Source organism: Saxophila tyrrhenica, assembly GCF_035928015.1.
Source record: "Saxophila tyrrhenica strain CCFEE 5935 chromosome Unknown scaffold_10, whole genome shotgun sequence".
Classification (NCBI taxonomy): domain Eukaryota; kingdom Fungi; phylum Ascomycota; class Dothideomycetes; order Mycosphaerellales; family Extremaceae; genus Saxophila; species Saxophila tyrrhenica.
Window position 1 is genome coordinate 248105 of NW_027041742.1, and position 24936 is coordinate 273040.

Below are 24936 nucleotides of genomic sequence, written 5' to 3' on the forward strand. Positions count from 1 at the left end.
GAGACCTCATATCTCGACCGAAGATCATCGTTACACGACATCACGAATCTAAGGGCATTGCATTGCATATTGGCGCGTCCAAGATTAGTACTCAACTCTTACTGTCTTTTCCTGCATGCTTCATCACATTCCTTGCAAGGCCGAGGCAACCAACCAGCCTTAGCCATGTTGAACCCACGAGACAGGCCTCCCCCAGGCCCATCATACATGTCGAAAGACCAGCAAGCTTCATATCTCGAAACGTTGAGAAACCCTCGATTATCCCGCCCGACTGGCTCACGGCCGCCACCGCCTTCGAGATTTGCTGGGCTCAAGCGGTCCGAGACAGCGTTGGATGTAACAGCTCCCGCGCAGAGCGAACGGCCGCATCTGCCAACCAGCAACAGCATGCCAGTCATGCCAGCTCAGAACATGTCACATCAGCGGACTGGATCCAATACGTCCGCGAAGTCGCCTTTCGCAGGTCGTCCTCTAGCACGACCTCCATCAGCTGTGCCTTCCAATGGTGGATCATCAATATCCTCTGGGGAGCAAACACCCCAACAGCGAAGACCAACCGTGCCTTACATGGAGAACGGTACGCGGTGGATGGAGAAGCAGGAGACATACTCTTTGCGGATGGCGCTGGAGGATATGGATCTGGAGGAAGAGAAGAAGTTACATTTGGCGGCCCAGGACGAGGCGGCAGAACTGGTATGGAAGCACAAGCATCCAGCCGCTGGCGAAGCTGCTGCGAATGCTCCATTTGCGAATCCCGACTTGCCTCGGGACTATCGTCAGCATTTACGGAAGGGAAGTTATCAGCGCAGCCACAGTCAAGAAGCGGTGCCGATGGCGAGCCAAAGGAGTGCTTCTGCCGGTAGCCAGAGCAGTCAGAGCAGTCAGAGCAGCCAAAGCGAATCCATCAACAAGCGCAAGAGTGTGGACATACTCCGGAAAGCTAGCCCTCCCTCAGGAGACATGTCCACGAACAAGACCCGCAGGGTTCCATCCGGGAAAAGCTACGGTGGCCTGGCAGAGCTCGTGGCGAAGGACATTGCTCAGGCGCAGCGAAGGACGAGCAGCGGGAGCAAGAAGCGTATACTGAGCGCGGAGAAAAAGTTGTTTATGCATCCGTATGACAAAATATGGGAGGATCCACAAGAAGAGCGCTCTCCTCAAGCTCCTCCGAACCCATCGAACGATCCACCACAGGTTGCTCCAGTTGCAGTTCAAAACCCATCGCATGTCCGTAAAAACCCTTTTGCTAGGGTGAGGATGCAGGCAGAGAGGCTTGAGAGAGCAAACACGGAGCCGATACTGACGACAAATCCGCGGCCGAACAGTGTTGAGATCCAGAAGAATCCGCCAAGCCAGTCCAGAAGACCATGGTACATGTCGAATGAGCCGTTGCCGCCGACGCCACCAAGTGCTGAGAAACGAGACAGCGACGAGGTCGCTCCCAAGACGACGCCGACGAAAGAAGGCAAGGAAGTCCGTGGAGATGATATTCGAGCTGCGACCAGCAAGCAAAGGAGTGACTACAGCCCAAAGCTGCCTCGACCAACTATGGTCAGTGATAAACCAGGTCGGCCGATCGTGAGCTTCAGGCAGGATTGGAAGCCGAAAGAGGTAGTGCTTGAGGAGGCAAAAGCCTCACCTGCAAGGACGGTACAGAAGCCGGACTTCACTCTGAATCGCTCCCAGACAGAACCCCAACCGAATAGCATTCCACGGGTGCAGGTAGACCCATCGCCACCACCGCCCATACCAACGATCGTGGTTCCAGACGAGCCGACGGTACCGAGCATTGTCTTGCCGGAGGAGCCAGACTTCGCAGATCCATCGGATATTCAGTCTGCACCGGTAACACCAATGATATCTGTCGACCCACCATCGATCTGCATCGCGCCCTCCATCAACGTCTCAGGCCCCGAAGAACCAAAGTCGCAGCCTCCCAAGCATTCAAGACCACAGCCTCCTGCACGACCTCTGCCTCACCATGCTGCAACGTCGCCTTTGCCAAAGTCGTCACCTCACTACACGCCATCAGTCCGCCAGTCTGGTACTCAGTGCGCACACTGCGCGCTGCCAATTGCGGGTCGTATCCTCAGCGCAGCTGGAGAGCGCTTCCACCCGGCTTGCTTCGTCTGCCATCAGTGCAATACAAATCTCGAGCTAGTCGCCTTCTACCCAGAACCAGAGAACAAGCGTTCGGAAAGGCTCGACCGTATCACAGCACGCCAGTCCGGACTTGAGGTCGTTCTCGCAGAAGGGTCGACAGCAGAAGACGCCTACAACCTAGAAGTCGAAGATGGAGACCCAAGTCTTCGCTTCTACTGCCACCTAGACTTCCACGAGCTCTTCAGCCCACGCTGCAAGAGCTGCAAGACCCCCATCGAGGGCGAAGTCATCGTAGCTTGCGGCGCGGAGTGGCACGCTGGCCACTTTTTCTGCGCGCAATGTGGTGATCCTTTCGACAGCACCACTCCATTCGTGGAAAAGGACGGGTATGCTTGGTGTGTTGGGTGCCATACGAACAGGTATAGCTCCAAGTGTCGCAAGTGCAGGAAGCCGGTTACGGATACGGTTGTGAAAGCTTTGGGATTCGACTGGCATGGCCAGTGCTTCGTTTGCATGGTACGTATTACAGCCCAGCATTGAAGCTCGTATGCTAACAATATGCAGGAATGCAATGGCGAATTTGTGGATGGTCGTTACTTTCTCCGCGGCGCCTCTCAAGATCCTGTATGCGTGAGATGTGAGGAGCGGCGGCTCAAAGCGTAGCACTGGTGCCCTTCAACTAGTATCTACCGCGGCTGATGCTGTGGAAGTCGTTGGTGTACTTCGATCGCGTAATTGTGGGCTGTTGGATATAATGGATTGGATTTGTGCCATTGCATAGCGTGGGTGAAGCATACAGTAGCGCAAGAGTTTTGTAATCATTAATCCTGCTGTTTGCCTGCCGACTTCTCACTTTCCTCCTGCGAAGTCGAGTTCATGACAATGACATCAGGCAGGTTCTTGACATCCACGGTCTGTCTCGTGTCAAGATCTACGATTCGAATAGCGCCGAGATCCAAGATACCCATAGTCAGCGTGCGGTACCTCAACTTTGTCTCCAAGCTTGCTCCTGGTGCTACAGGTCCAATGCGGAAGTCTGGATAGAGATCGAGCACGTCGAGTCGCCGTTTTCGCTGGGATGGCTCGGGCTTGGTGGTTTCCATGCTCCGCCTTGTGTCTTCCGAGCCCCTCTGCTCTTTCGCGAATCCGTTCGGCGGAGTCTTCTTTGTCCTAAGAGCAATGAGTGCGAAACGTCGCTTGCGATCGCTGCGGTTGATGCACTGTAAGTCGAGTACCAAGGTGTCGTCTTTGGATACCGTTGCTGGAGCTGTGATATTGAAAACAACCCCTGTCTCGCCCGTCGAAGGCTTGAGCTCGGTCTCGGGCATCGATGGGGGTGCAGCATCTTTGAGTGAAAGCCGGGGTGCCTGCTGGCTTCCCGTACTGAGAGGACGAGACCATCTGTAGCTTGGCTTCGATGCTGTAGAAGATAGATCGACTTTCGTCTGCCATTTGGTTTCTAGATCGATGCTAGAACCTTCTCTTTCTGCCAGCATTGCTCCGACTCGAACAAAGACCGATGACAGCGCTGGGTCATCCGTTCTTCTCTGGTGTGCGAACTTGTACAGAAGGATAATCTCATCCCCAGCTTTCGCGTCCTTCGGCTCATCCAATGGACACAGAGATTCAACCTGCGCCCCCGGCACGTCGACGGTCACGTCTTTGGCTGTCAATGTCCCGGTGATGAGTCTCGAAGCCTCCAAATGCAGGCTTGCTATCAATGCATCCGGCAAGACAGAACACCTGATCCGTGTGAACAATGCAGGTACGATGGGGAAGGCACGTTTCGTAGCACCCCGAATCGGCTTGACGTCGTCCTGTGCTTGAGCGTTGGAGCCGACAGACTTTGCGATTCGGCCTTCAGAAAGGTAGATACCGCTATCGCCGAAAGCTGGATCAGTATGCAGTGGTTCCAAGACATTGGCTGGTAAAGGCTCGTAACTCTCCAGTGTTTCAGCAGCTCTTCGCCTGGAGGCGTTGAGAGCATCCCGGCTGACTTTTAGGTTCGCGGTGAAATACACAGCCGGCCGCTGAAGCCTGACTTGTGGTCGAGGCAGATGCAATGACGGACGCCAGATTGCGAACAAATAGTCTCCAGAGACGACTATATCCTCCAGATCACCTCCAGGGATCGTCCTTGAGGTCAAATCGTGCTTTCCCGAAGCTGAAGCAGCATTGCCAGAACCCTGCGGTACCGCATCCGTTGCATGAGCCGCCAGAGAGATCTCTACTTGGGGCAAGAACTTGCGTAGCTCATCTTTGTTTCCGGAAGTCCTTAGGAGTACCGTGACGCGTGCTTTCTCATCTGGCGGCCTATCGATCAGTAAGTGGACGGCTATACATATCGATCAGGGAGCGTTACCAAAGTAGAGGTGGCGACGGGGCGGTGACCGCGATACATCATCTGAAGACCCGTCTCGTAGCACTTCGAGAATGTCGTCGCCTCCAGATTCCAGGATCAGGACGTCGAGGCGGGCGCCAGATGAGAACGTCTTGAACTGTTTTGTGACATCCAGTTGCCGAGCGGTTGACATTGTTGATCGATGCGTTCAGATACCGAGCGGATCTGGAGTCGAGTACTCCATCACATGTCATTCTCTTGCTGTATCAAAAGCCAAGTCAATCCAGAAGGTGAATTCAGAAGTGAAGTCTGGATTGAGGAGTAAGGCATCAATTTCCTGATGCCTTGATCGAGCCTCACTTCCACATCCCACCAGCCAGCCCACTTGCTTGCCAACGACTCAAACAACCGCTTGGAAACACTTCGCAACATCTGGTCAGTCACTTCTGACAACCTGCTGACCTTGGCTGCGGAACGCCTACCTCCCATTTTGCTGCCCACCAACCCAACCATAACCAAGATGGGCGCGAAAGTCCCACGCAACTTTCGCTTGCTCGAAGAGCTGGAGAAGGGCGAGAAGGGCTTGGGTGCTGGTATGCTGCTACACAAACACCTGACTGCTTAGAGGATACTCACACTGTACAGAGGCTTGCTCGTATGGCTTGGACGAAGGAGACGATCTGCTCATGACGAACTGGAACGGGACGATTCTTGGGCCACCACATGTTAGTACACACGTGCACATGCATGCGGCATTACAAGGCTGAATAATGGCAACAACAGAGCGTACACGAGAACCGCATATATTCCCTCAAGATCCACTGCGGGACGGACTACCCAGATAAGCCGCCGGAGGTGACGTTCATCAGCAAGGTCAACTTGCCTTGCGTGAATCAGAGCACCGGCAAGGTAGGTCATGTGGCATATGAACACGATAGACCAAGCTGACTCAGAACAGGTCGACCTGAGCAAGCTACCAAGCATCGCCGTGTGGAAGCGCGACTTCACCATGGAGACTATTCTCATCGAGCTTCGACGATTCATGGCGGCTCCGGCGAACAAGAAGCTCCCGCAGCCGGCGGAAGGGACGAACTTCTGAGGATGACGGGGAACATGACCTTACGAACTTGCTTGTCGATGAAGATACTCCTGGAGGTAGCATAGCACGGAGCTGGGTGTTGAGGGGATTAGCGAGCATTGGTTGACAGCACGGCTTAAGATTCTGGAGATGAGGACAGATCAGGTCTCTTGCTGTATTGACGTCTATGATTTATGGCTCTCATCTATTGCGCTCACGGCCGAACTGTACGTGGCCGGTGCCACCGTTATCCAATGGTCCGATTTTGCTCATCCTTGACATACAAGATTCCGGCTAATCGCTCGCAACGATATTCCGGGCCATGTTCGCCGCGTTTTTGGGCTCAATGAACAGCGCCTCTGCCTCCACCACCTTCGCTCCCGTCCCGTCTTCCTCGCCCAACAGCTCTATCCACCCCTTCACCCACGCTTTCCTGCCCTCCACTTTCTGCGTGTACGCCTTGAGCACGACATAGCTCCCCGCCGGACAAGGCACCCGATAGTCAATCTTCAGACTCGCAGTAACGCCAATCTTGTTCGGCAGCGCAGGGAAACACGCCCGCGCCAACCCCTCGTCCAGCATCGTGGCCAACAGCCCTCCATGCACGATCCCAGGGTGTCCGCATAGTGAATCGCCCAGATACATGATCTGCACCATACTCGGCAACTCCGCATGCTTCTCGTTGAAGTTCAATGGCGGGACTTCGATCCTGCCTTGTCCTGCCAGTACGCCACCGGTCAGATTGTGAGGTCGCATTGCAGGCGGTATCCGCATGTGTGGTCTGCTCTCCGACATGCCCGGCTGACTTCGCATTGTGACTGCAAGGGGATGGTGGAGGATGTAGGCGTCGATTTCCTCTTCTCGGGGCGTGGAAGGGAGGAATAGCTCGAGGGTCTCGGCGTCGGTGGGTGGGTGGACATAGCCATTGATCGTCTCCGCGGCTGGAGCAGCACACATGGTGAAACCTGCCGTGAAGAGGAGGAGGGATAGGGCGGTAGTGGTGAGGAAACGGGACGTTCGCGATCGTCCGGGTGGTGGTGTTGGGGGTGGAGTGTGTTCGGAGGCGGCTTCGACAGTCGAACTCGATGTGGTAGATTGCAACCTCTTCCCCAACAGGACTTTTCCGCTCCTTATATGACTCTTCGCTGGACTATGATATACACGCGCTGCCGTGAGACCATGGCCAAAAATATTCCAACCGTCTCCGGCTTGACTCGACAGGCCTTGCCGAAGGATCTCCGACCGCAGACTCGGTGGTGAGCGGAGCAGGGCCGTGAGCAGAGCGTGGCGCTGCATCATGGAGGTGGTCGGCGGCCGTAAGCACGACGGTGTTGAACTCGGCGGTCCACGCTACTGGCGATATCGCACTTTGTTGGGCGGCTGCGTAACAGCGAGAGATTTCAGCCGAGGCATTCACTTTAATAAGCTGCGGCGAGACGGAAAAGACATGGATCCTCAAGCGAGCACGTGACAAAGGATATTGTAGTATAGAGAGTCGATTTGCTCATAGGAGGCAGAAGCCAACATCAGGTACCGTGTAATCATACCACGCTAGAACGCTCACAGTCAAGACAAAGGAACAATCGTCAGATATCCATACTCCATCGCTTGGTAACCTCCCGCTTGGTGTGCTCGTGAATCCACTCCGGGAGCTGAAAATCAGGCGTATACCAACTGTCATACAGCTCCGGTCCGCCCTCTAACCGCTTCTCTTCGCTCGCATCCTGCGACGGAAGTCGAATCTGCTTCGGCTTAGTACCTGATGCCCAATCTTTTGACACAACCACGTGCGACTTGGTCACTGCGAGATTAGGGTCCACGCCTTGCAGAACCTTGAGCGAGTCGTCCTGGACGAGCAGTGGTGAGCGTCTCGATGTCCGGTTGCGTCCAACGGACGAGCTGTCGTCGTCTTGAGATTCGTCGTAGAGAGCCCCGAGAGGCGTGTCGAAGCCAACGGCAGCTGCGGATTCGTCAGAAACGATGGTGTACAGCTGTGGTCTCGAAGCCACTTTCCGCACGTATGCGGGCTGGACTGAGAGGTTGCCGTTGCGAACGACGGTCTGCGCAGAACCGTTTGATTCATCTGAAGAGCCGAGTCGTAGAGGTGGTGGACGCTGTTTGGGCTGCCGTACCGGGCCCCTATCGACCGCGAAGTCTTTTTCGTCTGTTGCTGTTCTGTCGTGTCGCTGGCCTGCAGGGTCACTCGCAACCGGGAAGGTCGCTTCTCGGGACAACGGTGGCGTCAAAGGTCCTTCTCCATTCCTGATCTTCTGCTCGATGATCCGTCGGCTAACCTCTCGCGATAGTGGTACGCCAGACCTGCTCGACAGTCTGCTGCCTCCGCTATCGCTTCGACTTCTGGAGGACCGTTCCTTGCCGCTCATAAAGTCTGCCGTCGGCGGAGGCGCCATCAGCCATTGCGCTTCCTCCCTGGAGCTGATTCTCGTCACCACTGCGGGATGCCGTTCGTTGACCTCGGGATTCCTGACATCGAAATAGTCGTCCCCTGTCCTGGTCTTCGCTTTTGGCGGTCTCGAGATGCCGCTGCGACCACTTGCGGATCCATCCAAGGTAGTATTCGACGCCAGCCTCTCCGTTGAAGCGCTCCCATACGGTTCATCATCTCTCTGGAACTGCTGGAAGTGCCACTTGCTGTCCACCCTTCCATTCCGACTGCTCCCTCCGTCCCGCTGGGTCAAACTCGTCGAGCTGGTATCGTTACTCCTTCGCGTCGCGCTCGACTTCAGGCCTCTTCCGGACTGGCGATTGTTCGCATTGGCCTTCTTCTTTCCGCGCGACACCAAGGCCGGACCAGCAGCAATCTCGGACTGCCAGTATGGATTCGTTGAGCTCGGTGAAGGGTGACGGTACACATCCGGCATCTCCGCTTCCAGTGCTGCCCTCTCTGCTCGCCCTCGGACTGCCTCTTGCTTCCGCTTCTTGCGGTATCGCGCCTCGGCGCATGGCGCACATGACAGGTAGTAGAAGATCGCGGACTGTATCCCACGGTGTATAGCCATAGCGGCTGAGAGTCGCCCTACTAGCGCAATGCTCCGTCGTACGAGCGGTGTTGTTGTGGACAGATGCGCGGTCTATGGTTGCTGGTCGAAATGCATGCTGCGGGGGCTATGCTGGACCGGTAGCTGTAGGTTTGTAACGAGTGCATGTATGCTGCGGGCTGTATGGTCGTCCGGTGCGTCTCCAATATTAGGTTGGGGGATGCAGGCACGAGTTGCAGCTGCCCGCGATGGATGTAAGCCCCACTGGGTGCTGATGTCAGGCAAGGTGCTGTCAGCGCACGGCGAACTTCAAAGCATGCGCCTGCCTCCCCTTCTGCTTCAGAAGTCTCTTAGCGACCTCCTTGGAATACGTACGGTCGATGCCCAACAGTCCACTCTCCTGAGTCAGTCCGGATTACTCCCAAACGATGTCGTCGGCAGATGTAACGTCAGGAGGGGAGCGGACTGAACCCCTTCGCGCTAGTGTTGGGTTGGAACCGTTGGATGAATGCAATCCGGGCTGCCGGATGGAGTCTCGTTCAGAAGATCCCGCGGGCAGACAATGACAACATCCTGGACATGTCATATAGACGAACGACGGAGGGCAGGTGATTACATGGGCGTTGGTTGTTCTCTCAAGGCAACATTTATTTCGAAGACATAGAGGTATGATCTAACTGCGATAACCGATGAACCATCTCCCAGTCTGCCATCGTTCGCCCACAAGCCTCATACCATCCATGAACTCGCCCTTCAACCTCTCTCCAGCAGACCTCATCTAGCAGGTGTATATGGAGCACTGAGTCGCGGTGCAGCAAGTGTGTTTGCCATTCTTGCACGCGGTGCATCTGGGGGCGAGCTGACGCTCCTCAATCGCCTCCGCAGGAGCAGCAGTGGCCGCAGCGGCGAAGAGGGCGAAGATGATGGTGAACCACTTCATGATGATGGTGACGGGTGCTGAGGTGTTGAGTGATCGACGGCTTGGTGTTTCGGTAACTACGATCTTCTGTCAACACGTTATATGGCCAACCCGAGGGGTGTGAACGTACTTGGACTTGTTTTTTCGTTGGGATCCGTGGGAGCTGAGAGTCGTGTTCTGTAAAAACAAGAACGCCCTCGAGACTGCTCTTATACCTTCGTCGTCTATTGTTTACAATCTCGATCGCACCCAAGCAAACGCTGCCGAAGTGGAGAATCATACACAATGTACTGACGCATAGCCATTCGTGGAATCATAGATCACGAGCTGTAGGAACAACGCAACGGTGCATCTGTCCTGGCCGTTTAGGTCCTATAGCAATGCATGAGCAAGGTTGAATGCAGGGACACCGAGCTGCAACGGCGAATTCTGCTTTCCTCCACTCGTCTTGAAAAGCACAAGCCATAGCGCAACCTCCTCCATCACCTGAACCCTTCACTCGGAGCTGTTCTTGCAGTAGCATAGTCGCAACGAGAAGACAATAGCACGTGAATGGCAACGGTTGTGTCGTGTTCCCAGCTGATGAACCGGCCACTCAAGCGAAGGATTTGAAAGCATGCAGCTCCTCCACAATATCGCATGCTAGTTGCATTCTTCCCCGCGGATCCGATGGTCACAGGCATCCATATTCCTTATGAGAGTTGACGCTTGAATGAGATCCACGAAGGCGAAGCTTCCAATGTTGGCGCCCGGCTCTTACGTTCCGGCAGGCAATGCTTGGTTGCGTCCTCGTGCGTGGCAATCGTGTTGTTCCAGACACGCCGCTGCCTGACGGCGCGAAGATGTGGTGCAAGCTGCACCATAGCACCAGACTTTTCTATTCCAAAGCTGTCGGGAGACCTTTGACCCAGTGCGACCGGCTCGAAATCTATCGTACTGTCCGATCCATTTCTGGAGGACTTGTCTTGGGAGGATCACGTCGAGTGCTGAAGTAGCAGCATCCTAGCTCTAGTGTAGGGTAAGAAGGACGTGGATAGATGCGGGAATCGTAGCTTTGGGAAGATGCAGTGAGAGGACTCAATAGTGCCGAGTCGAACCTCCACATCGGGTCGGCGACAGGGGTCGAATGCAGTGTAAGGCGAATCAATGCTGCACGACAACCAAGAGCCAGGCGCCAGCCGGTGGAATGTCTGCAAAGGACGGACGGATCAGCTTGGGAATGGTGCAATGGTTGGCAAGCAATGAACGCTGCAATTTTGTCGTAGTGTCAGACTTGCCTTTGGCAGTCATCGATGCGCCCTTCCACAGCGAAACCACATCCCAGACAGGGAACGGGCTAGATCTGTAGAAGGTTGAATGCGACATCTCGGCAGTATCTGAGACGGCGCAAGATTTACGCCGTCCGGTCATCACACGTGGTTTGAGAACGAAGGGTGATGAGATGTGCCAACTTACGCTGTTAATAGCGGTACGTCCATCATTTGAACCAGCGTGCTTAGCTTTTGGCTTTGTGTCTAGAACAGCAGCTGTGTGCCTTTGGTCTTGCGCTTCTCCATTTTCGCGGTACGTGCGCCGAATTGGATCTGCATTGTATTCAGCAAGCGGCACATGTCACTACATCCTTCCTCAATGCTTACAGCCCGCTTCTTCTCCTTCGCAACGGCTTCCATCCCGAGCTTCCAGGCAAAGCACCGAAGCACCTTCTTTCCTGGCTCAAGCATATTGCTACCCTCGGTCTCGGGAGAGAATGACAGTGAGTCGGCCACTGGGTTTTCAAGTCCATATTTTTCGTCCACTGGCGCTGCAAGAGCCCAGCTCAGTAGGTCCTCGTCCAGAAACGGGAAACGCACCTCTCGGCTCCAGTGACTCATGACCCGATCATCTCGTCCAAGATTTCGCTGGCCGAGCCTACCAACATCCAGCTCCAGCTCGTCAAGAAGACCAGGCACGCCTCCGCGTCGGTAAGCGGTTGCATGGCGTGTATATCCACCGAAAAGCTCATCCGCGCCGAGCCCGGACAGGAGGACACGCGCTGAGGTGATGTATGGTACAATATCACCATCCGCCGTGCGAGTAACCCCGCCACGACCGCGAGCAGCGAAATACAGTGCGAATGATATGCTGAGGTCCATCTCGGTGTTGTGAGGATGCATAAGCGAAATGACTGTCTGGCGATGTTCGTTTGTTTCAACGTACGGAACGTTAATTGCCACAAACCGCCACAATCGTCCAGGGCATACTTCTTGTAGCTCTGCGAAAGACGCTCTGCCTGTGATCCGATCCGGGCACAGTTCGAAGGCTGATACGCCACCAAGAGAGGCATCGTGTATACGAGGATTTTCAAAGGCTACATTCAGAAGGTCAATCGGCTCGTGCGCAGGTAGCAGGTCATGAGCCATTCGCGCAAGGACCGTGCAATCCAGTCCACCGGAGAACAGAACTGCCAGCTTGGATATGCTGCCGTCGCTGTCCTCAGTGCCTGGAGGCCCAGGAATGTTGCTCACTCGCAAAGACAGTGAGTCCTGGAGCAGCTCTTCGAGTCGAGAGACCGATGGCGACAGGGCCGTCAATGCAAGATGCTGGGAAGGAACAGTTTTGTTCAATGTGAGACGCGGGATAACCTACCTGTGAATGAGCTGGAGTGCTCATCGGGATAACCGCCACTTGACCTACACTATCATGACCTTCATTGGAGAAGGCAAATGGACAATGTCCAGCAGAAAATGTGCCAAACAGCCGAGTCGTACATTCCGGAACCATCGCAGTGTCGAGCGCGAAGCAGTAAACGCCATCGGCAGGCAGTTCCTGCCACTCCAGTTCTGATTCGCCGGAAGACACGCTGCTGAAAAGCAAGTCTCCATCTGCAGTTGTCCTGAACAACAGGGAGCGCCGCCCAAGGAAGTCTCGTCCAACGTAGAGCCTGCTGCGGGACGCATTGTAGAACACGAAAGCGTAGGGTCCAGCGACACGCGAAAGTGCCGTAGCCACACGAGCGGCGCTCTGATCCAAAGTCATATCATCTTCGTTAGCCGAGTCCACACTGGCCACGAGAAGCTGGTGGATTGCTTCTGTATCGTTTCCTGTTCGAGCCTTGCCGTCGGTACTCCACGCTTCTCCGTTCCAGCAAAGGGTGTGGCGTTTGTAATTGTCCTGATAAGGCTGTGTGACTGTCTTCGAGCCGCGAAGGCTCAGAACCGTAGAGGATAATGTCAGTTCGGCCTCGTCGGCAGAAATTAGTACGGCCCTGGCGCTGTCAGGCCCGCGACTGCTGAGGCGTTCTTGAAGCTCTGGAGATGGTGCTATGTGTGCAGTCCTGCTGATAGAGCAGAAGATGCCGCACATCTTGGCATATCTGCGTAGATGAGGTCGAGGAAGACCGGGAGGCGGGAGGTGAAGTTCATGCTACCGCCAAGACCTCGACCTTCGCCTCTGTAGATCGACCTCGATCGATCATTACGAAACATCTCCAACACTTCACCACAATCACAAACCGACATCGACAACTCAAAGCTCCATCAAAATGTCCGGCGCATCGACAGGCCAGCAAGACACCCGCAAAGCGGTAGTCTCCGACTCCAAAGACGACAGCAAGCCTCTCCAACCCCAGAAGAATGCCGCGCAACTGGAAGAGGATGATGAGTTCGAAGACTTCCCCGTTGAAGGTACCGAATCACGCATCTGACCCCGGCGGGAGATATTGGCTAACTAGCCTGATAGACTGGGCAAAGGAAGAGGAGACAGGCGCACAGCAGAGCGGGACGAGCACAACAACACATCTGTGGGAGGAGAGCTGGGACGATGATGATACCACAGACGACTTTTCTGTGCAGCTGAAGTATGGATGAGTGGCTATGCAGCGATGGCAATACATTGCTGACTTGTTACAGGGAGGAGCTGAAGAAGATGGAAGGGCAGAGGAAATGAGGGCATCAGGCACTCACTACGTTTCGATATCAACCAGCATAAGCGATGGCGTCAGGCGCGAGGACGTGGAGATCATAACGGGAGCCAAGATGAACGAACAGGGCGAGGATACGGCAATGAAGAGGAGCAAGGCTGTCGTGTATTCGTCATGCCATAAGAGCCAGAATAGAATCTAGAGCCGCGATCCACGGTCTTCGAAGAAGCCATCAGACCCGATCGCCTAGCCTCGCTGTCCGCAAATGCATCTACTTACTCGACAGCGCCGACACACCGGGCAGGTCCTTGCCTTCGAGCAGCTCGAGCGACGCACCACCACCGGTCGACACATGGCTCAGCTTGTCCTCTACACCATACTGCGCTGCTACCGTCGCGGTGTCGCCGCCACCAATGATCACAATCTTGCCATTCTGCGCAGCCTCGACCGCAGCATCCATCGTTGCCCTCGTGCCCTTTTCGAACTTTTCCATCTCGAACACTCCTGGCGGCCCGTTCCACAGAATCGTCTTCGCCTCGTTGATCGTCTCCTTGAACAGCTTGATGCTCTTCTCACCGCAATCAAGACCCATCCACCCGTCCTGGATGCCGTCCTTGTCCTCCGCATACCCAGTGTTGGCGTCTGCGCCGAATTTGTCCCCAGTCACGTAGTCGACCGGAAGCGTGATCTTGACGTTGTTCTTCTTCGCCTTCTCCGTCAGCTCCTTGACCTTTTGACTGCCGGCCTCGTCGAAGAGAGAGTTTCCGATCTTCATCCCATCCAGCGTCTTCTTGAACGTGAACGCCATACCCCCGCAGATGATCAACGAGTTGACCTTGTCCAGCATATTCTCAATCAGCTGAATCTTGTCCGACACCTTTGCGCCACCAAGGATGGCAAGGAAAGGTCGCTGTGGATTCTCGAGAGCCTTTGCGAAGTACTCGAGCTCCTTCTTCACCAGGAAACCGGAGGCTTTCTGTGGCAGATCCACGCCGACCATACTGCTGTGCGCGCGATGTGCGGTGCCGAACGCATCATTGATGTAGATGTCTCCCAGTGCCGTTAGGCCTTTGCGGAACTTTTCGACATCGCCCTTGTCGGCCTTGACCTTGTTGCCGTCTTTGTCTTTGCTGCTACCCTCTTCTTCAGCGTGGAAGCGTAGGTTCTCGAGAAGTACCACGCCGCCGTTTGAGGTGCTGTTCACGGTCTTCTCAACATCTGATCCCACGCAGTCTTCTGTGAATGTGACCTTCTTGTTGAGCAGCTTCTCAAGCTCTGCAACGACGGGCTTCATGCTGTACTTCGAGTTGGGCTTGCCGTCTGGCCGGCCGAGGTGGGACATGAGGATGACAGCTTTGGCGCCATGTTCGATCGCATACTTGATTGTGGGAAGAGCGCCGACGATTCGTTGGTTGTTGGTGATCTTCGAGTTCGTCTCCTTGTCGAGGGGCACGTTGAAGTCGACTCGGATCAACACGCGCTTGTCCTTGAGGTCGCAGTCCGTGATCGCGAGCTTGTTGGAGAGCGACATATTGGCGCGGTCTGAAGTGTCGTATAGCAGAGACAGAATATGTAGTTGTGGGAGTTGTCGAATGTGAAGAAGAAACAAGTAAATGTTTTCTCAATGGCAACAAAAAGCAGATCGATCAAAGTGACGTTGGTGGGGCATGGAGGGGTGCTGTTGGGAGAGCAAGAGAAAAGCGAGGCAACCCGCCCCGATGCCAAAACACGTCCGGTTTCTGCCGCATGCATACTATTCGTTTGAGGTTTGATAAGGTATCGTACCGTTCTCTCGAATCTGCAGTACCCGAACAACACGTAGGTCTCGCCTCGTGAGCCCAAACACCGGACACCATGCGACAAAGCAGTCCCCCAATATCCAATACGCCAGGCAGCGCTGTCCATCCAGGAGCCACTCCCCAATGCCCGAGTCACAAGCAAGTATGCACAGAAAGGCGATGAGAGTGTTAGGGCGAGTTGTCGTTCGACGTCACCACCGGTTCGTCGGAGGCATTGCTCATCGAGAGGTATGCCGTCCATGCAATACCAATCGTGCTGACAAAGGGCTGTGTATCTGTTAGCTAGATCTCTTGGTTGACAATAGCAAAGACTCACAATCTGGAACTGTATAGGTATGATGCGGAAGTTGAGCATTTGCACCAACGGCCAGACCATAAAATTGGCCTTGAGCGCCGGCAGGTAGACATCCTGGAACTTGCGCATTACCGCTCGTTTGCCTCCGCCTTCTGCTACTGTCATGAACGTGAAGAAGCATGCAAGACCTGTGGAAAACCAAGTCAGCATGATTGTTCTGCAAATCTTGACCGTCCCCAAGAGCTCGTTTCGTTGACGTACCGCACGGCGCAAAGATCAACTGATCGAACGCAACCCTCCTCAACGCATTCGACGTCGCCTTGCCACCTCCAATCGGCAGCATGTGCTCGAGAAAGCCGAACCACTTGTGCTGAACAGGCGCCATCATAAAACCATATGCCATAAACCTTGTCAAGCGCTCAAAGTCGAACGGCGGCGGCCCTCGCTTCGACGCCGGTGTCATGAAGTCGTCCTCCGGCCATGGCACCTTTTTGTCTAGTTCACTGATCTCAATGGAGAAGAAGTCGTCCTTGCCGTAGTCAGGGTTGAGCTTTTTCTGCCGTTGCCGCATGCGCAGTGCTGTGAGGGTTTGGGCGACGGTGTCTGCTATGCCTCCGAGGACCTGTGGTAGGGTGCGTTAGCAAGGTCGACTGCCGCAGCTGAGGAAAAGCATGGAAAGCCGTACGGCGTTGGTGATCATGGTCGTAAGGACCGGCCGGTTGGCATAGTAGCCGTTGAACTTCCGCACTAACACCGTGACCATCGTGAGTTGGATGATGAAGACGATCGCATGGAGAAGCGGCTGCAGAACAGTCGGGTCAGCAAATGGGATTCCAAGCACTTGTCAAAGGAGACATGGACTTCGCGCATCCGCATGGCGATATCATGAATCATGATGCCCTGGCTCTTCCGCAGCGTTGCGCTTCGTCGAGTATGGCAGGAGGGACGTACATATTTCCCGTAGATGTACCGGCTGTTCAGCTGCCGTAGCATTCTCCTCCTCGTCTCGTTGACCACCATCTTTGCGAGTGAGGAGAGGTAAGCCGGGACTCGAGGGTTTGGGCGCACACGGGGGCGGTGGTGTAGGTGCGACGTTCTGCGCAGGCGGGCACGTGCGGAGGGCCCCCGAGAGAGCGTTGTGCGACGGAGGCTTCGGAGGTGAATCGGGATGGGGGAGGTCGTGGGGAGGTAGAGTGTGTCGTGAGGTAGAGCGCATGTGCTTGCTGGGGAGATGCCTGGATGCTCGGGATCTTCGGAGTCAGTGGCGCGGCTGAAACACGAGACGAAACGGCACTCTAAGGTACGGGAGGATCTGGATAGGATCTCGCTGAGCACACATGCGGGACTGATAAAGTTCGAATGGCTATATACATTAATCGGATCGCTTGTGGCAAACGGTCTATGACAATTTGGGTATCACGAGCCAGTGCTCAGCGCCAGACATGCATCCACCGCTCGTCCAACGTTCCCTTCCTGCGCTCGCACCACGTCTTCGATGACTTCCCTGTCGAGGTTGGGGAACATGCTTTGCAACGTCCTACGGGCTCGTTAGCTGACAGTCGCTCTATCGAGAACAGTGGTCTACTCACTCGACCACAACCTTGTACTCCTGCGCTCGTACTCTCTGCGCCTGGGCGGTCTCAGCACTTGCCTGCCGCGCTGCTGCATCAGCCGCAGCTTGTTGCCTCTCGGGAGCAGATCGGTCCCGCGATCTGCCATCTGCTGAAGGTCGTCGCTCAGGGTACGCAGGGGAAGTCCCTCGAGAGCCGGAATTGGGTAGAGGGGTACTCGCAGCTCGTAATGATGGGTTCTGTTGTTGTGCGTTTCCGCCATCATCAGAGAAGATTCGGCCGATGCTGCTCAGTGGCTTTCCAATAGTACGCAACAGCCCAGTCACGGCGTCAAAGTCATCGACAGTATCAGTCGAGCTTTGGTGCGCGTGACGGCTTCTTTCCCGAGTCCCATCGCGCCTCGGACTCGAACGCTCGGCGTCCATGCTGTTGTTTGGGGTCACCTCCGGCCGGGCGAGAGTACTCTTCTCGTTGAAGCGCTGCTGGAGCGGTGGTGTTGGTGCAGCAGCCGCATGAGACTCCTTCTCGTATTCCTCTGCCTTGTTCTTCTCGGCAATGGCGCTCACAGCCTGCTCGACGTTCCTGTCAAAATCTTCTTGCGAGATCTTGATGGTGTTGCGGTCAATACCTTCGATGAACGCCACCACTCCCATCAGCGACGACATGTAGTAGCCCGCTTCGCCGCCTAGCTTGTCCTGGTTGCGGAAGCGCCATATGTACTGGACGTTGCTGACCAAATGTTCTGGCCGGGCTCTCAGCACGGTGTATATCAGCAGAGGTACAAATGCATCGGCAGACTGGTCGCCTTTTGAATTTTTGAGAAATCCGAAGATGACTTTGCAAGCGTTGAGAACACAGATCACCTTGTCCCGCGGCGCTCGGTACGTGTTGATCTTGAGAAGCTCCTTCTGTGCCATTGTCAGGAATTTGCGACCCTTCTCATTGATGGGCTCGATTTCAAGATGTTCCTCCTCTATCCAGCCATAGAGTTTCATTTTCAGCGCTATCACTTCGTCACGCTCGATGTCTTCCTGGTGCTGTCCACGCCTTCCTGGACCATGTGAATTTGCCGCATCGACAGCTGATCGGCCGCCTTTGGTTCCAGCCTTTCGAGGGCTGCCGGCGACTGGCGGTATCGCAGGCGAGAAAGTCTGCGAATACAGTCTGTTCATGACCAACTTCTCCATGCCCTCTCGGGCGTTGTCAAACTCGGCATCTGACACCGTTCGCCACACCTCACATTGCGCCATCTTCTTCGAGATGAACTCAAGGAAGTCAGAGATGATCTTGACCTGCTCGTGCACCATCCATTGCTTCTTGCCAAACTCTGTCAAGAATGACCGTAGAAACCGCGCCACTGGATCCGCTGTTCTGTGTCGCAATTGCTCCAGGAATCTGTGAAAGTCGAATGGCAGAGGAGGGTCAGGGTCCGGTGAGGGAGGCGGCGGTTGAAACATTGATCCTGTCTTGGTACTAGCAATAGACTGTGTGTCATCTGACTTGACTTGATCCAAGCTGGCTCCTGATACCGAAGGCGGTTTGCCAGAGTACTGCGGGCTGAACGGCTGACTTCTTGTGCTGCCGCCAGTTGTCTGCGGGCTCAGGCCATGCTGTTCTCTGTGCTCTAGGCTTGATGTCCGTGGCGGGAGTACTAGTATAGGCTGCTGTCGCTCGAGGATAGGTGACATGATCTCTTCTGATGCAGGTCCACCTGTTCCATTTTGAAACTGCTCCATGATAGTCTGGATCTCAGCTCCCGTCGCTTCCATTGTGCCTTGAGGAGCTTCAGGTATATCGTTGGATGGCTCTTCATTCGGCGGAGGATGCTTCTCGTCGTACTCCGCTTCTTGCGGCTGAGACGACTCTGCGATATCTTTCGCTGGCACGGGAGGCGCTGGAGGAGATGCCGGCAACTCATCATCCTTTCGAGGTAGCGCTGAACCGTGATCTTGCTGGTCAGAGGTGTTGTCCTTGCCGTCGATAGACATTTCTGCAGCCCGGCGCGCCAGATGCTCGCTGGCTTCTTTCTCGATGTCCTCGGCTGACGGCGACCTGGCCTCCGTATTCTGATCTCCACCCTCGATCATCCTTATCTCCTCATCGTTCGCTGGCTGTGTTACCTCTGCCCCATCCTGGCCAGCCATCACCTCCTTCGACTCCGCTGGGTCCTCATCCTTCTTCACGGGCTCACGTTGGAGCTCGTCCTGCGCCGAGTCCTGTGGCCCTTGTCCCTGGCCATCTATCTCTATTGGAGCAGCAGCGTCTCCTATTGCTAATTCATCATGAGTGTTGATTTGCTCGTGGTCCTTGGCCGTATCGGACATAGAAGGTTTGTTCTCAATTGCTCAGGAAAGTGGTCGTGGTATGACTCCCGCATGCCGTTGTTGGGGTCAAGATCGCAGTTTGGGCTTTGTGCATTGAAGATGCGCCGGTTGTGGTTCTCGTATGGCTTTGTCGAACTGTTGTACTCCGGGGCATAGCATAGCAAGAGGTTACCTTAGGGTAGGGGACGTGCAGCGTGCAGCCGCTTGTGACGATCCTCGCGTGGCCTGAAGCTTGCACGTGCCTCTACATCTGACCACCTTGCACAGCTCCCGTCGACCCTTTTCATTGTACTCAATGCGAATGACATGCCTCATTCAGGTGGCTCGACGTGGCAAGGAATGCATGTAACATAGTCCTTGTGAGACTCTTGCAAGACTATCATCTACCTCCGCTATGAATTTACGACCATATCCCTCAAAGACCCTGGCCAGCTGCAAGATTTCAAGATGACCTCCACCGTCCTTGCCAACGAGCTCGCCAACTTGATATCAGAGGCGAAGAGAAAGAATCAGGAGCTCCGTACCGCAGCAGAAAAGTCTCTGCAAGATCTCAAAAGCCTTCCGGCGACTTCAGAGCAGCAACTTGCGGCAGGTATTTATGCCTATGTGTCCTCTATGAGTGGTTTCAACTAATCTGTTCAAGACTTGAGCCGACGCTCTTCATTCATTGAGCCTTTTCTCCTCGCATGTGCCACACGAAATGCCAGATTTGCTGGCAGCGGCTTGACATGTCTTCAACGCCTGGTCGTATCTCGAGGTCTACCCCGTTCGAAACTCCAGGAGACTCTGGAGGCCTTCAATGCTTGCACCGACCTTGGTCTGGAGAGCCAGTTGAAGATCCTGCAAGCTTTGCCATCTTTGCTACAAAACTACGCTGAAGATTTGAAGGGTGATCTGCTGAGTGGGGCCCTTGAAGTATGCTCATCTCTGCAGAGTGCGAAGGCACAAACAGTTAGTGGAGTAGCAGCTGCCACCCTCCAGCAGCTGGTCACGTCTGTATTTGAGAAAGTCGTAACTGAGGACGCGCGCGCCAACAATGTCCCGGCACAAAATGAGGTCCCTGGCCAAGACGGTCCTCTCAAGCTCCGGCCAGCTGCATTCGATGCTTACCGAGTCTTCCGTGATCTCGCGCTGGCCGCTGAGAACAGAAGGACGAAGTTCGTACAGTTTGAATCGCTCTCCGAAGAGTCCAGCCTTGAGCTCATTTGGTCATGCATGAATGCGAATCCTACCTTGTTTGCGACTCATGAAGAGTTTCGCAGTACTATCAGATCAAACGTGCTACCCTTTGTTACGCGAGCGCTGTCGGAGAAGTTGAGCTACCAACTCACCTTACGCTCGCTCAGGCTATTGGACTCAATCATCAGTCGCCACATTTCTCAGTTTTCTGCGGAGTGCGAAGTAGCTCTGGGGCTGCTAATACATACACTGGACCCTGACGCAGCTCCCATGTGGAAACGGGCAACGGTCATGGAGATCTTGCGCAACTTCTTCGCCGACGGAGTCCGCGTGGTCGATGCATACGCTTTGTACGACATAACTGACGGTGGTAAGCCGATCGTGCAAGATTTGATGTCTGTGTTCGTCCGGCTATCATCAGAGAAGCCTTCCATAATAGGTCTCGGACAGCAGTCAACTATCCCAGTAGGGCCGATGTCTGCCAGAGACACGACCCCGGAGACGCCGTCTCTAGAAGCTGCAGGAGGCGTTGCCGGCATGATCAGCTCTGCACTTGGAGTTGCAGAAACCAACGTGGCCGGAATCAGTTCGAAGTGGAGCCTGCCTCGCTCTCCATGTCTGGAACAGCTCGACAAGACCGACGCACCCACTGTGCCAGAGACCTATATCTACGCGCTTGTTCTCGAGTGCCTCAATAGCCTGTCAGACGGTCTGGCAAAGACGACTTTGCCACTGACGGTTCAGCACGAGAAGTCTCGGACAGAGTCTCAGCCGGAGCTCACAGCAAACGGAGATCAATCCAACGGTGCACGGCCATCTGGGAGGAGTCGCTCGCATTCATATCGTAAACGAGCCGCCCCAATCAATCCACTAGATCACAAAGGCCGCACTGCCACACGAGTGCAAGCTGTCCATGGATTTGTGGATTCGTGTTGGCCCGCCGTCCTAGCAACGTCTTCTACTTTCTTGAACGCTGCAATAGACGATCAGTATTACCGGAATCTGATCAAGGCTTATCAACGGTTCGCTCAGGTCGCCGGTCTTCTTAGGCTCAGTACGGCGAGAGACGCATTGATGACAACTCTGGGCAAAGCCGCAGTACCGCCACATATTCTCAATGCTGCAACAGCCGATCCACCCAAGACGCCGTCGACCGAAAGTCCTCGCGTTTTTTCCAATCCAAAAGGACTCCTGAGTGTGGACACACTCGTCAGTCAAACGTCTTCCCTATCTATCGACCGCGACAGGCGCGGCTCAGTAGAGCCCAGTCGACCGATGCTTACGACTCGGAATCTACTTTGTCTGAGAGCAGAACTCAATCTCGCAATTGCTCTTGGGCCAACGCTCGACACCGCCTATGGCGTCGTAGTGGATACTCTGCGCCAGGCTGACACAGTGCTGAGCGCAACTAGCCCACAACAAATGGTTCGGCAGGGTCTCACTGCTTCGCAAAAAGGATCAGAGTCGCCCAACGTCGTTCAAGCTTTCACCAACGAGATCAATGCGGTCGAGTCGGCGGCCTCGAGGCTTCTTGAAAGTACAGCTGATTACCCGAACGAGGCGTTCTTGAACGTTTTGAACACATTCTGCCGGTTGCTCCATGGCAGAGATCCAAGCATCGCTTCCTCTCCACGGATCAACCAGACGTCTCCACCGCCAACCCCATCTGCAAAATCACGCACATTCTCTGGCTTGACCGGAATCAGCAGCCTTAGCGAAATGCGGCTAAGAGATTACAAGTTCGTTGTCCCGAAGCTTGGGAGTCTGGCTGCAATGAACATCGCACGGTTCGTGGCAGACGAACCAGATGAAAGCGGCTGGAACATCCTCGTGGATGAGCTCGTGACCATTGCCTCCAAAAACGCCCACCCCAAGGAGGCTCGTCGTGCTGCTACAGACGTGCTTTGCAAAATAGCTGCCGAGATGGTCTCCGAAGTGAGCGAAGAAGACGCTATAACGCAGAAGACGATCCAGAGACGGACCTTCGCCATTTTATTGCGCTTGGTAGATGGCATATACGCCGATGAAGGCGAGCTTACTGCCACCGACATCAATGTGCAAGGACATGTCGTGGAAGCTTTGCGCGCTATCTTGGAACGCTGCGGCGAGTCCTTAGTGGCCGGCTGGAATAGAGCAATTGCCATCATTTCCAGTGTATTTGAGCGGAGTGGTACACCACCGGACAGGCAGGACGATGAAGAGACGCATATCGACTGGGAGAACGTATCGAAAGAGCTCGTCTCGGTCGAACTGGGCAAAGCTGCTTTTGCGGCCACCCAATTAATCTGCTCCGACTTTCTCTCTGCGCTGTCCGGAGCAGTGATGCCGTCGCTCATTGAGCTACTCTACCGCTTTGCAGTACAGTCCGACGATCTCAACATCTGCCTGAGCACCGTGACGATGGCCTGGAACGTCTCCGACTTCCTTCTCAGCGGCATTGCGGAAGACGACCTTGCCAGGTGTGCGAGGGAAGTCAAGGAAGCTGATGACTTCGAGGAAGAAGTGCAGACAATGGTGCGAACATCGAGGCCAGCGCAATGGCTCCTGCTGCTCTTGCGCCTCCAGCAAATCATCGGCGACGGTCACAGAGAAGTCCGCAAAGCTGCGTTTCAGACGCTTTGCAGCATCTTCAAGAACCACGGCGAGCAGTCGGAGCCGTCAACTTGGGACCTAACTTTGCGCAGCATCATCCTGAGGGTAGCGTTCCACGACTCATTTCTATATCACAACCCACCTGCAAAAGATGAAACAAAAGCGGCGACTTCGGGCTCGCATGACGAGAGCGTCTCAAGTGCTATCATCGCGGGTACTGCAGACATTGTGTCGCATCATCTGCGAGTGATCGAGCAGATCTCAAAGCTACCAAGCTTGTGGGAAGCATTTCTTGCACGGATGGAGGCATATCTCGATCTTGAGAGCCTGCTGCTTAACACGGCTGTATACCAAGCCCTGAGACAAGTGCTCGCTCACATATCAGTAGACTCGAAATCTTGGACTGGACCGATGTATCGCACTCTCCATCTATGGCTGAAACGGAACCCGGCCAACATCGAAGTCGAAAGCAAGGGCTCGAATCAGGAGAGTTTCAGCGCCTACATTGAGGCTGGCATCGAGCTGTATCGCCTCACAGAGCAGGGCATGAGTGTTTCTCAGACAAGGACTTTTGTCGAGAACGTCTACCTGGTGCTCCGGCATTCCAACGGTCCGCGATATGGTGCAGACGCCAGCAGCCTTAGTCCGCTGCAAAGCAAGTCTCTCGACCTACTAAAAGGCATCCGCTCTGACACCCCAACCACGCTGGTCATCGTGGCTTCGAAACTCGTTACGCTGCATCATGATGGTGCTCGTGATGGCCCAGCAAATGAGAGACCAGCGTTCATTGCATTGGCAGGCGAGTCGATCGATTGGCTCCAGCAGCTAGTCCTGTCTAACATCTCCGATGCGGAACTGCTGGAAAGCGATGTTGTCACTACTGTCATCCATAGCCTGCGCGATCTCATCGAGGAGAAATACAATTACGCTGCCAACACCAAGGGGACGCCGCTGTGGCGGAAGGCGACTACAGCAGCTGTGGCGCTGGCTCTTCCAGTGCTCGAGCAATGCTCTCAAGCCGATGCGGAGCCAAACGTCAAGCTCTCGTTGTGGACAGAGTATGTCGGCGCATTGAGTGGCGTCGTGAAGGCGAAAGGCATCGACGAAGTCCAGGATCCGGATAAAGTCTACGAGGACGAGCTGTTCGATATTGAGAGCTTCTCGTCGATCAAGAGAATACTCGTCCCGAATTTGGGAATTCAGGAAATACGCGACACCGTACGCACGCTGCTCGCACGCGCACTCTTCGATGCTTCGATAATACATGCCACGGAGAGTGGCGAGATCCCAGGTGAGGACTGCTCGCCGTTGCAAGATCTAGATCGGATACGCCTGGGCCGTGTGAGGCGAGTACCGTCTTCCCGGCGGGAGGACATGTGCTATGAATGCATTTCTGAATTGGTCAGGCTATCCACCAGCAACGACGACTCACCCGGAAGCAAAAGACTAGCTCAAGCTGCCGCTCCACTACTCATCCTCCGCCTTGCCATCCCAATAAGAGCTTACATCGCCGACCAGCCTCTTCGGGGACGACGACCACAGCCTCTTTCCGAATTGGAAGAGCTACTGTACTGCTTCGATACCGTTGCAAGGCTCGAGCTTCATCCTGAAGCACTTGCTGGGGACAATGTGGCCCATCAAAGGCAGGGGAAGAAAGCGCACCTGCACTACCTATATCCTCTGCTGGTCAAGGCGGTTGGCACAGCTGGCGATCGGTGGTCTGGAGCTGATGAAGTGCTGACTCCGTTGCAAGCGGTGCTTCAGTCGATCACGCCATTGCCACAAGCCCGTAATCTGGACGAGTAGCGTGACCCTTTTGAGAAGAACAAACAGAATGT

The 24936-nt window shown here is 54.8% G+C and overlaps 11 protein-coding genes across 11 annotated transcripts; 4 read left to right on the forward strand and 7 right to left on the reverse strand.

Annotated features, from left to right (window-relative positions):
* Nucleotides 1–207: 207 nt before the first annotated feature.
* Nucleotides 208–2766, forward strand: LTR77_006611 (uncharacterized protein; the record flags this gene model as incomplete). Its single annotated transcript, XM_064803852.1, has 3 exons — nucleotides 208–2489; nucleotides 2550–2619; nucleotides 2668–2766. 3 exons carry the CDS (start codon nucleotides 208–210, stop codon nucleotides 2764–2766), a joined length of 2451 nt encoding a protein of 816 aa, XP_064657653.1.
* Nucleotides 2767–2924: 158 nt separating this feature from the next.
* Nucleotides 2925–4637, reverse strand: LTR77_006612 (uncharacterized protein; the record flags this gene model as incomplete). The annotated part of the gene is made up of 2 exons (XM_064803853.1): nucleotides 2925–4408; nucleotides 4466–4637. 2 exons carry the CDS (start codon nucleotides 4635–4637, stop codon nucleotides 2925–2927), a joined length of 1656 nt encoding a protein of 551 aa, XP_064657654.1.
* Nucleotides 4638–4964: 327 nt separating this feature from the next.
* Nucleotides 4965–5543, forward strand: MMS2 (E2 ubiquitin-conjugating protein mms2; the record flags this gene model as incomplete). Its single annotated transcript, XM_064803854.1, has 4 exons — nucleotides 4965–5037; nucleotides 5090–5169; nucleotides 5228–5353; nucleotides 5403–5543. The coding sequence occupies 4 exons, from the start codon at nucleotides 4965–4967 to the stop codon at nucleotides 5541–5543; spliced, it is 420 nt and encodes a 139-aa protein (XP_064657655.1).
* A 273-nt stretch (nucleotides 5544–5816) lies between these two features.
* On the reverse strand, nucleotides 5817–6818 carry LTR77_006614 (uncharacterized protein; the record flags this gene model as incomplete). The annotated part of the gene is given in 2 exon segments (XM_064803855.1): nucleotides 5817–6667; nucleotides 6686–6818. 2 exon segments carry the CDS (start codon nucleotides 6816–6818, stop codon nucleotides 5817–5819), a joined length of 984 nt encoding a protein of 327 aa, XP_064657656.1.
* Nucleotides 6819–7108: 290 nt separating this feature from the next.
* LTR77_006615 (uncharacterized protein) lies at nucleotides 7109–8542 on the reverse strand (the record flags this gene model as incomplete). Its single annotated transcript, XM_064803856.1, has 1 exon — nucleotides 7109–8542. The coding sequence occupies one exon, from the start codon at nucleotides 8540–8542 to the stop codon at nucleotides 7109–7111; it is 1434 nt and encodes a 477-aa protein (XP_064657657.1).
* A 2412-nt stretch (nucleotides 8543–10954) lies between these two features.
* Nucleotides 10955–12782, reverse strand: LTR77_006616 (uncharacterized protein; the record flags this gene model as incomplete). Its single annotated transcript, XM_064803857.1, has 2 exons — nucleotides 10955–12019; nucleotides 12066–12782. 2 exons carry the CDS (start codon nucleotides 12780–12782, stop codon nucleotides 10955–10957), a joined length of 1782 nt encoding a protein of 593 aa, XP_064657658.1.
* A 178-nt stretch (nucleotides 12783–12960) lies between these two features.
* Nucleotides 12961–13364, forward strand: SEM1 (26S proteasome complex subunit; the record flags this gene model as incomplete). The annotated part of the gene is made up of 3 exons (XM_064803858.1): nucleotides 12961–13102; nucleotides 13158–13275; nucleotides 13328–13364. 3 exons carry the CDS (start codon nucleotides 12961–12963, stop codon nucleotides 13362–13364), a joined length of 297 nt encoding a protein of 98 aa, XP_064657659.1.
* Nucleotides 13365–13609: 245 nt separating this feature from the next.
* Nucleotides 13610–14869, reverse strand: PGK1 (phosphoglycerate kinase; the record flags this gene model as incomplete). The annotated part of the gene is made up of 1 exon (XM_064803859.1): nucleotides 13610–14869. One exon carries the CDS (start codon nucleotides 14867–14869, stop codon nucleotides 13610–13612), a length of 1260 nt encoding a protein of 419 aa, XP_064657660.1.
* A 436-nt stretch (nucleotides 14870–15305) lies between these two features.
* LTR77_006619 (uncharacterized protein) lies at nucleotides 15306–16452 on the reverse strand (the record flags this gene model as incomplete). The annotated part of the gene is made up of 5 exons (XM_064803860.1): nucleotides 15306–15404; nucleotides 15454–15620; nucleotides 15694–16054; nucleotides 16118–16234; nucleotides 16384–16452. The coding sequence occupies 5 exons, from the start codon at nucleotides 16450–16452 to the stop codon at nucleotides 15306–15308; spliced, it is 813 nt and encodes a 270-aa protein (XP_064657661.1).
* Nucleotides 16453–16848: 396 nt separating this feature from the next.
* On the reverse strand, nucleotides 16849–19327 carry LTR77_006620 (uncharacterized protein; the record flags this gene model as incomplete). The annotated part of the gene is made up of 2 exons (XM_064803861.1): nucleotides 16849–16969; nucleotides 17022–19327. The coding sequence occupies 2 exons, from the start codon at nucleotides 19325–19327 to the stop codon at nucleotides 16849–16851; spliced, it is 2427 nt and encodes an 808-aa protein (XP_064657662.1).
* A 447-nt stretch (nucleotides 19328–19774) lies between these two features.
* Nucleotides 19775–24904, forward strand: MON2 (Endocytosis and vacuole integrity protein; the record flags this gene model as incomplete). The annotated part of the gene is made up of 2 exons (XM_064803862.1): nucleotides 19775–19919; nucleotides 19971–24904. The coding sequence occupies 2 exons, from the start codon at nucleotides 19775–19777 to the stop codon at nucleotides 24902–24904; spliced, it is 5079 nt and encodes a 1692-aa protein (XP_064657663.1).
* Nucleotides 24905–24936: the final 32 nt, after the last annotated feature.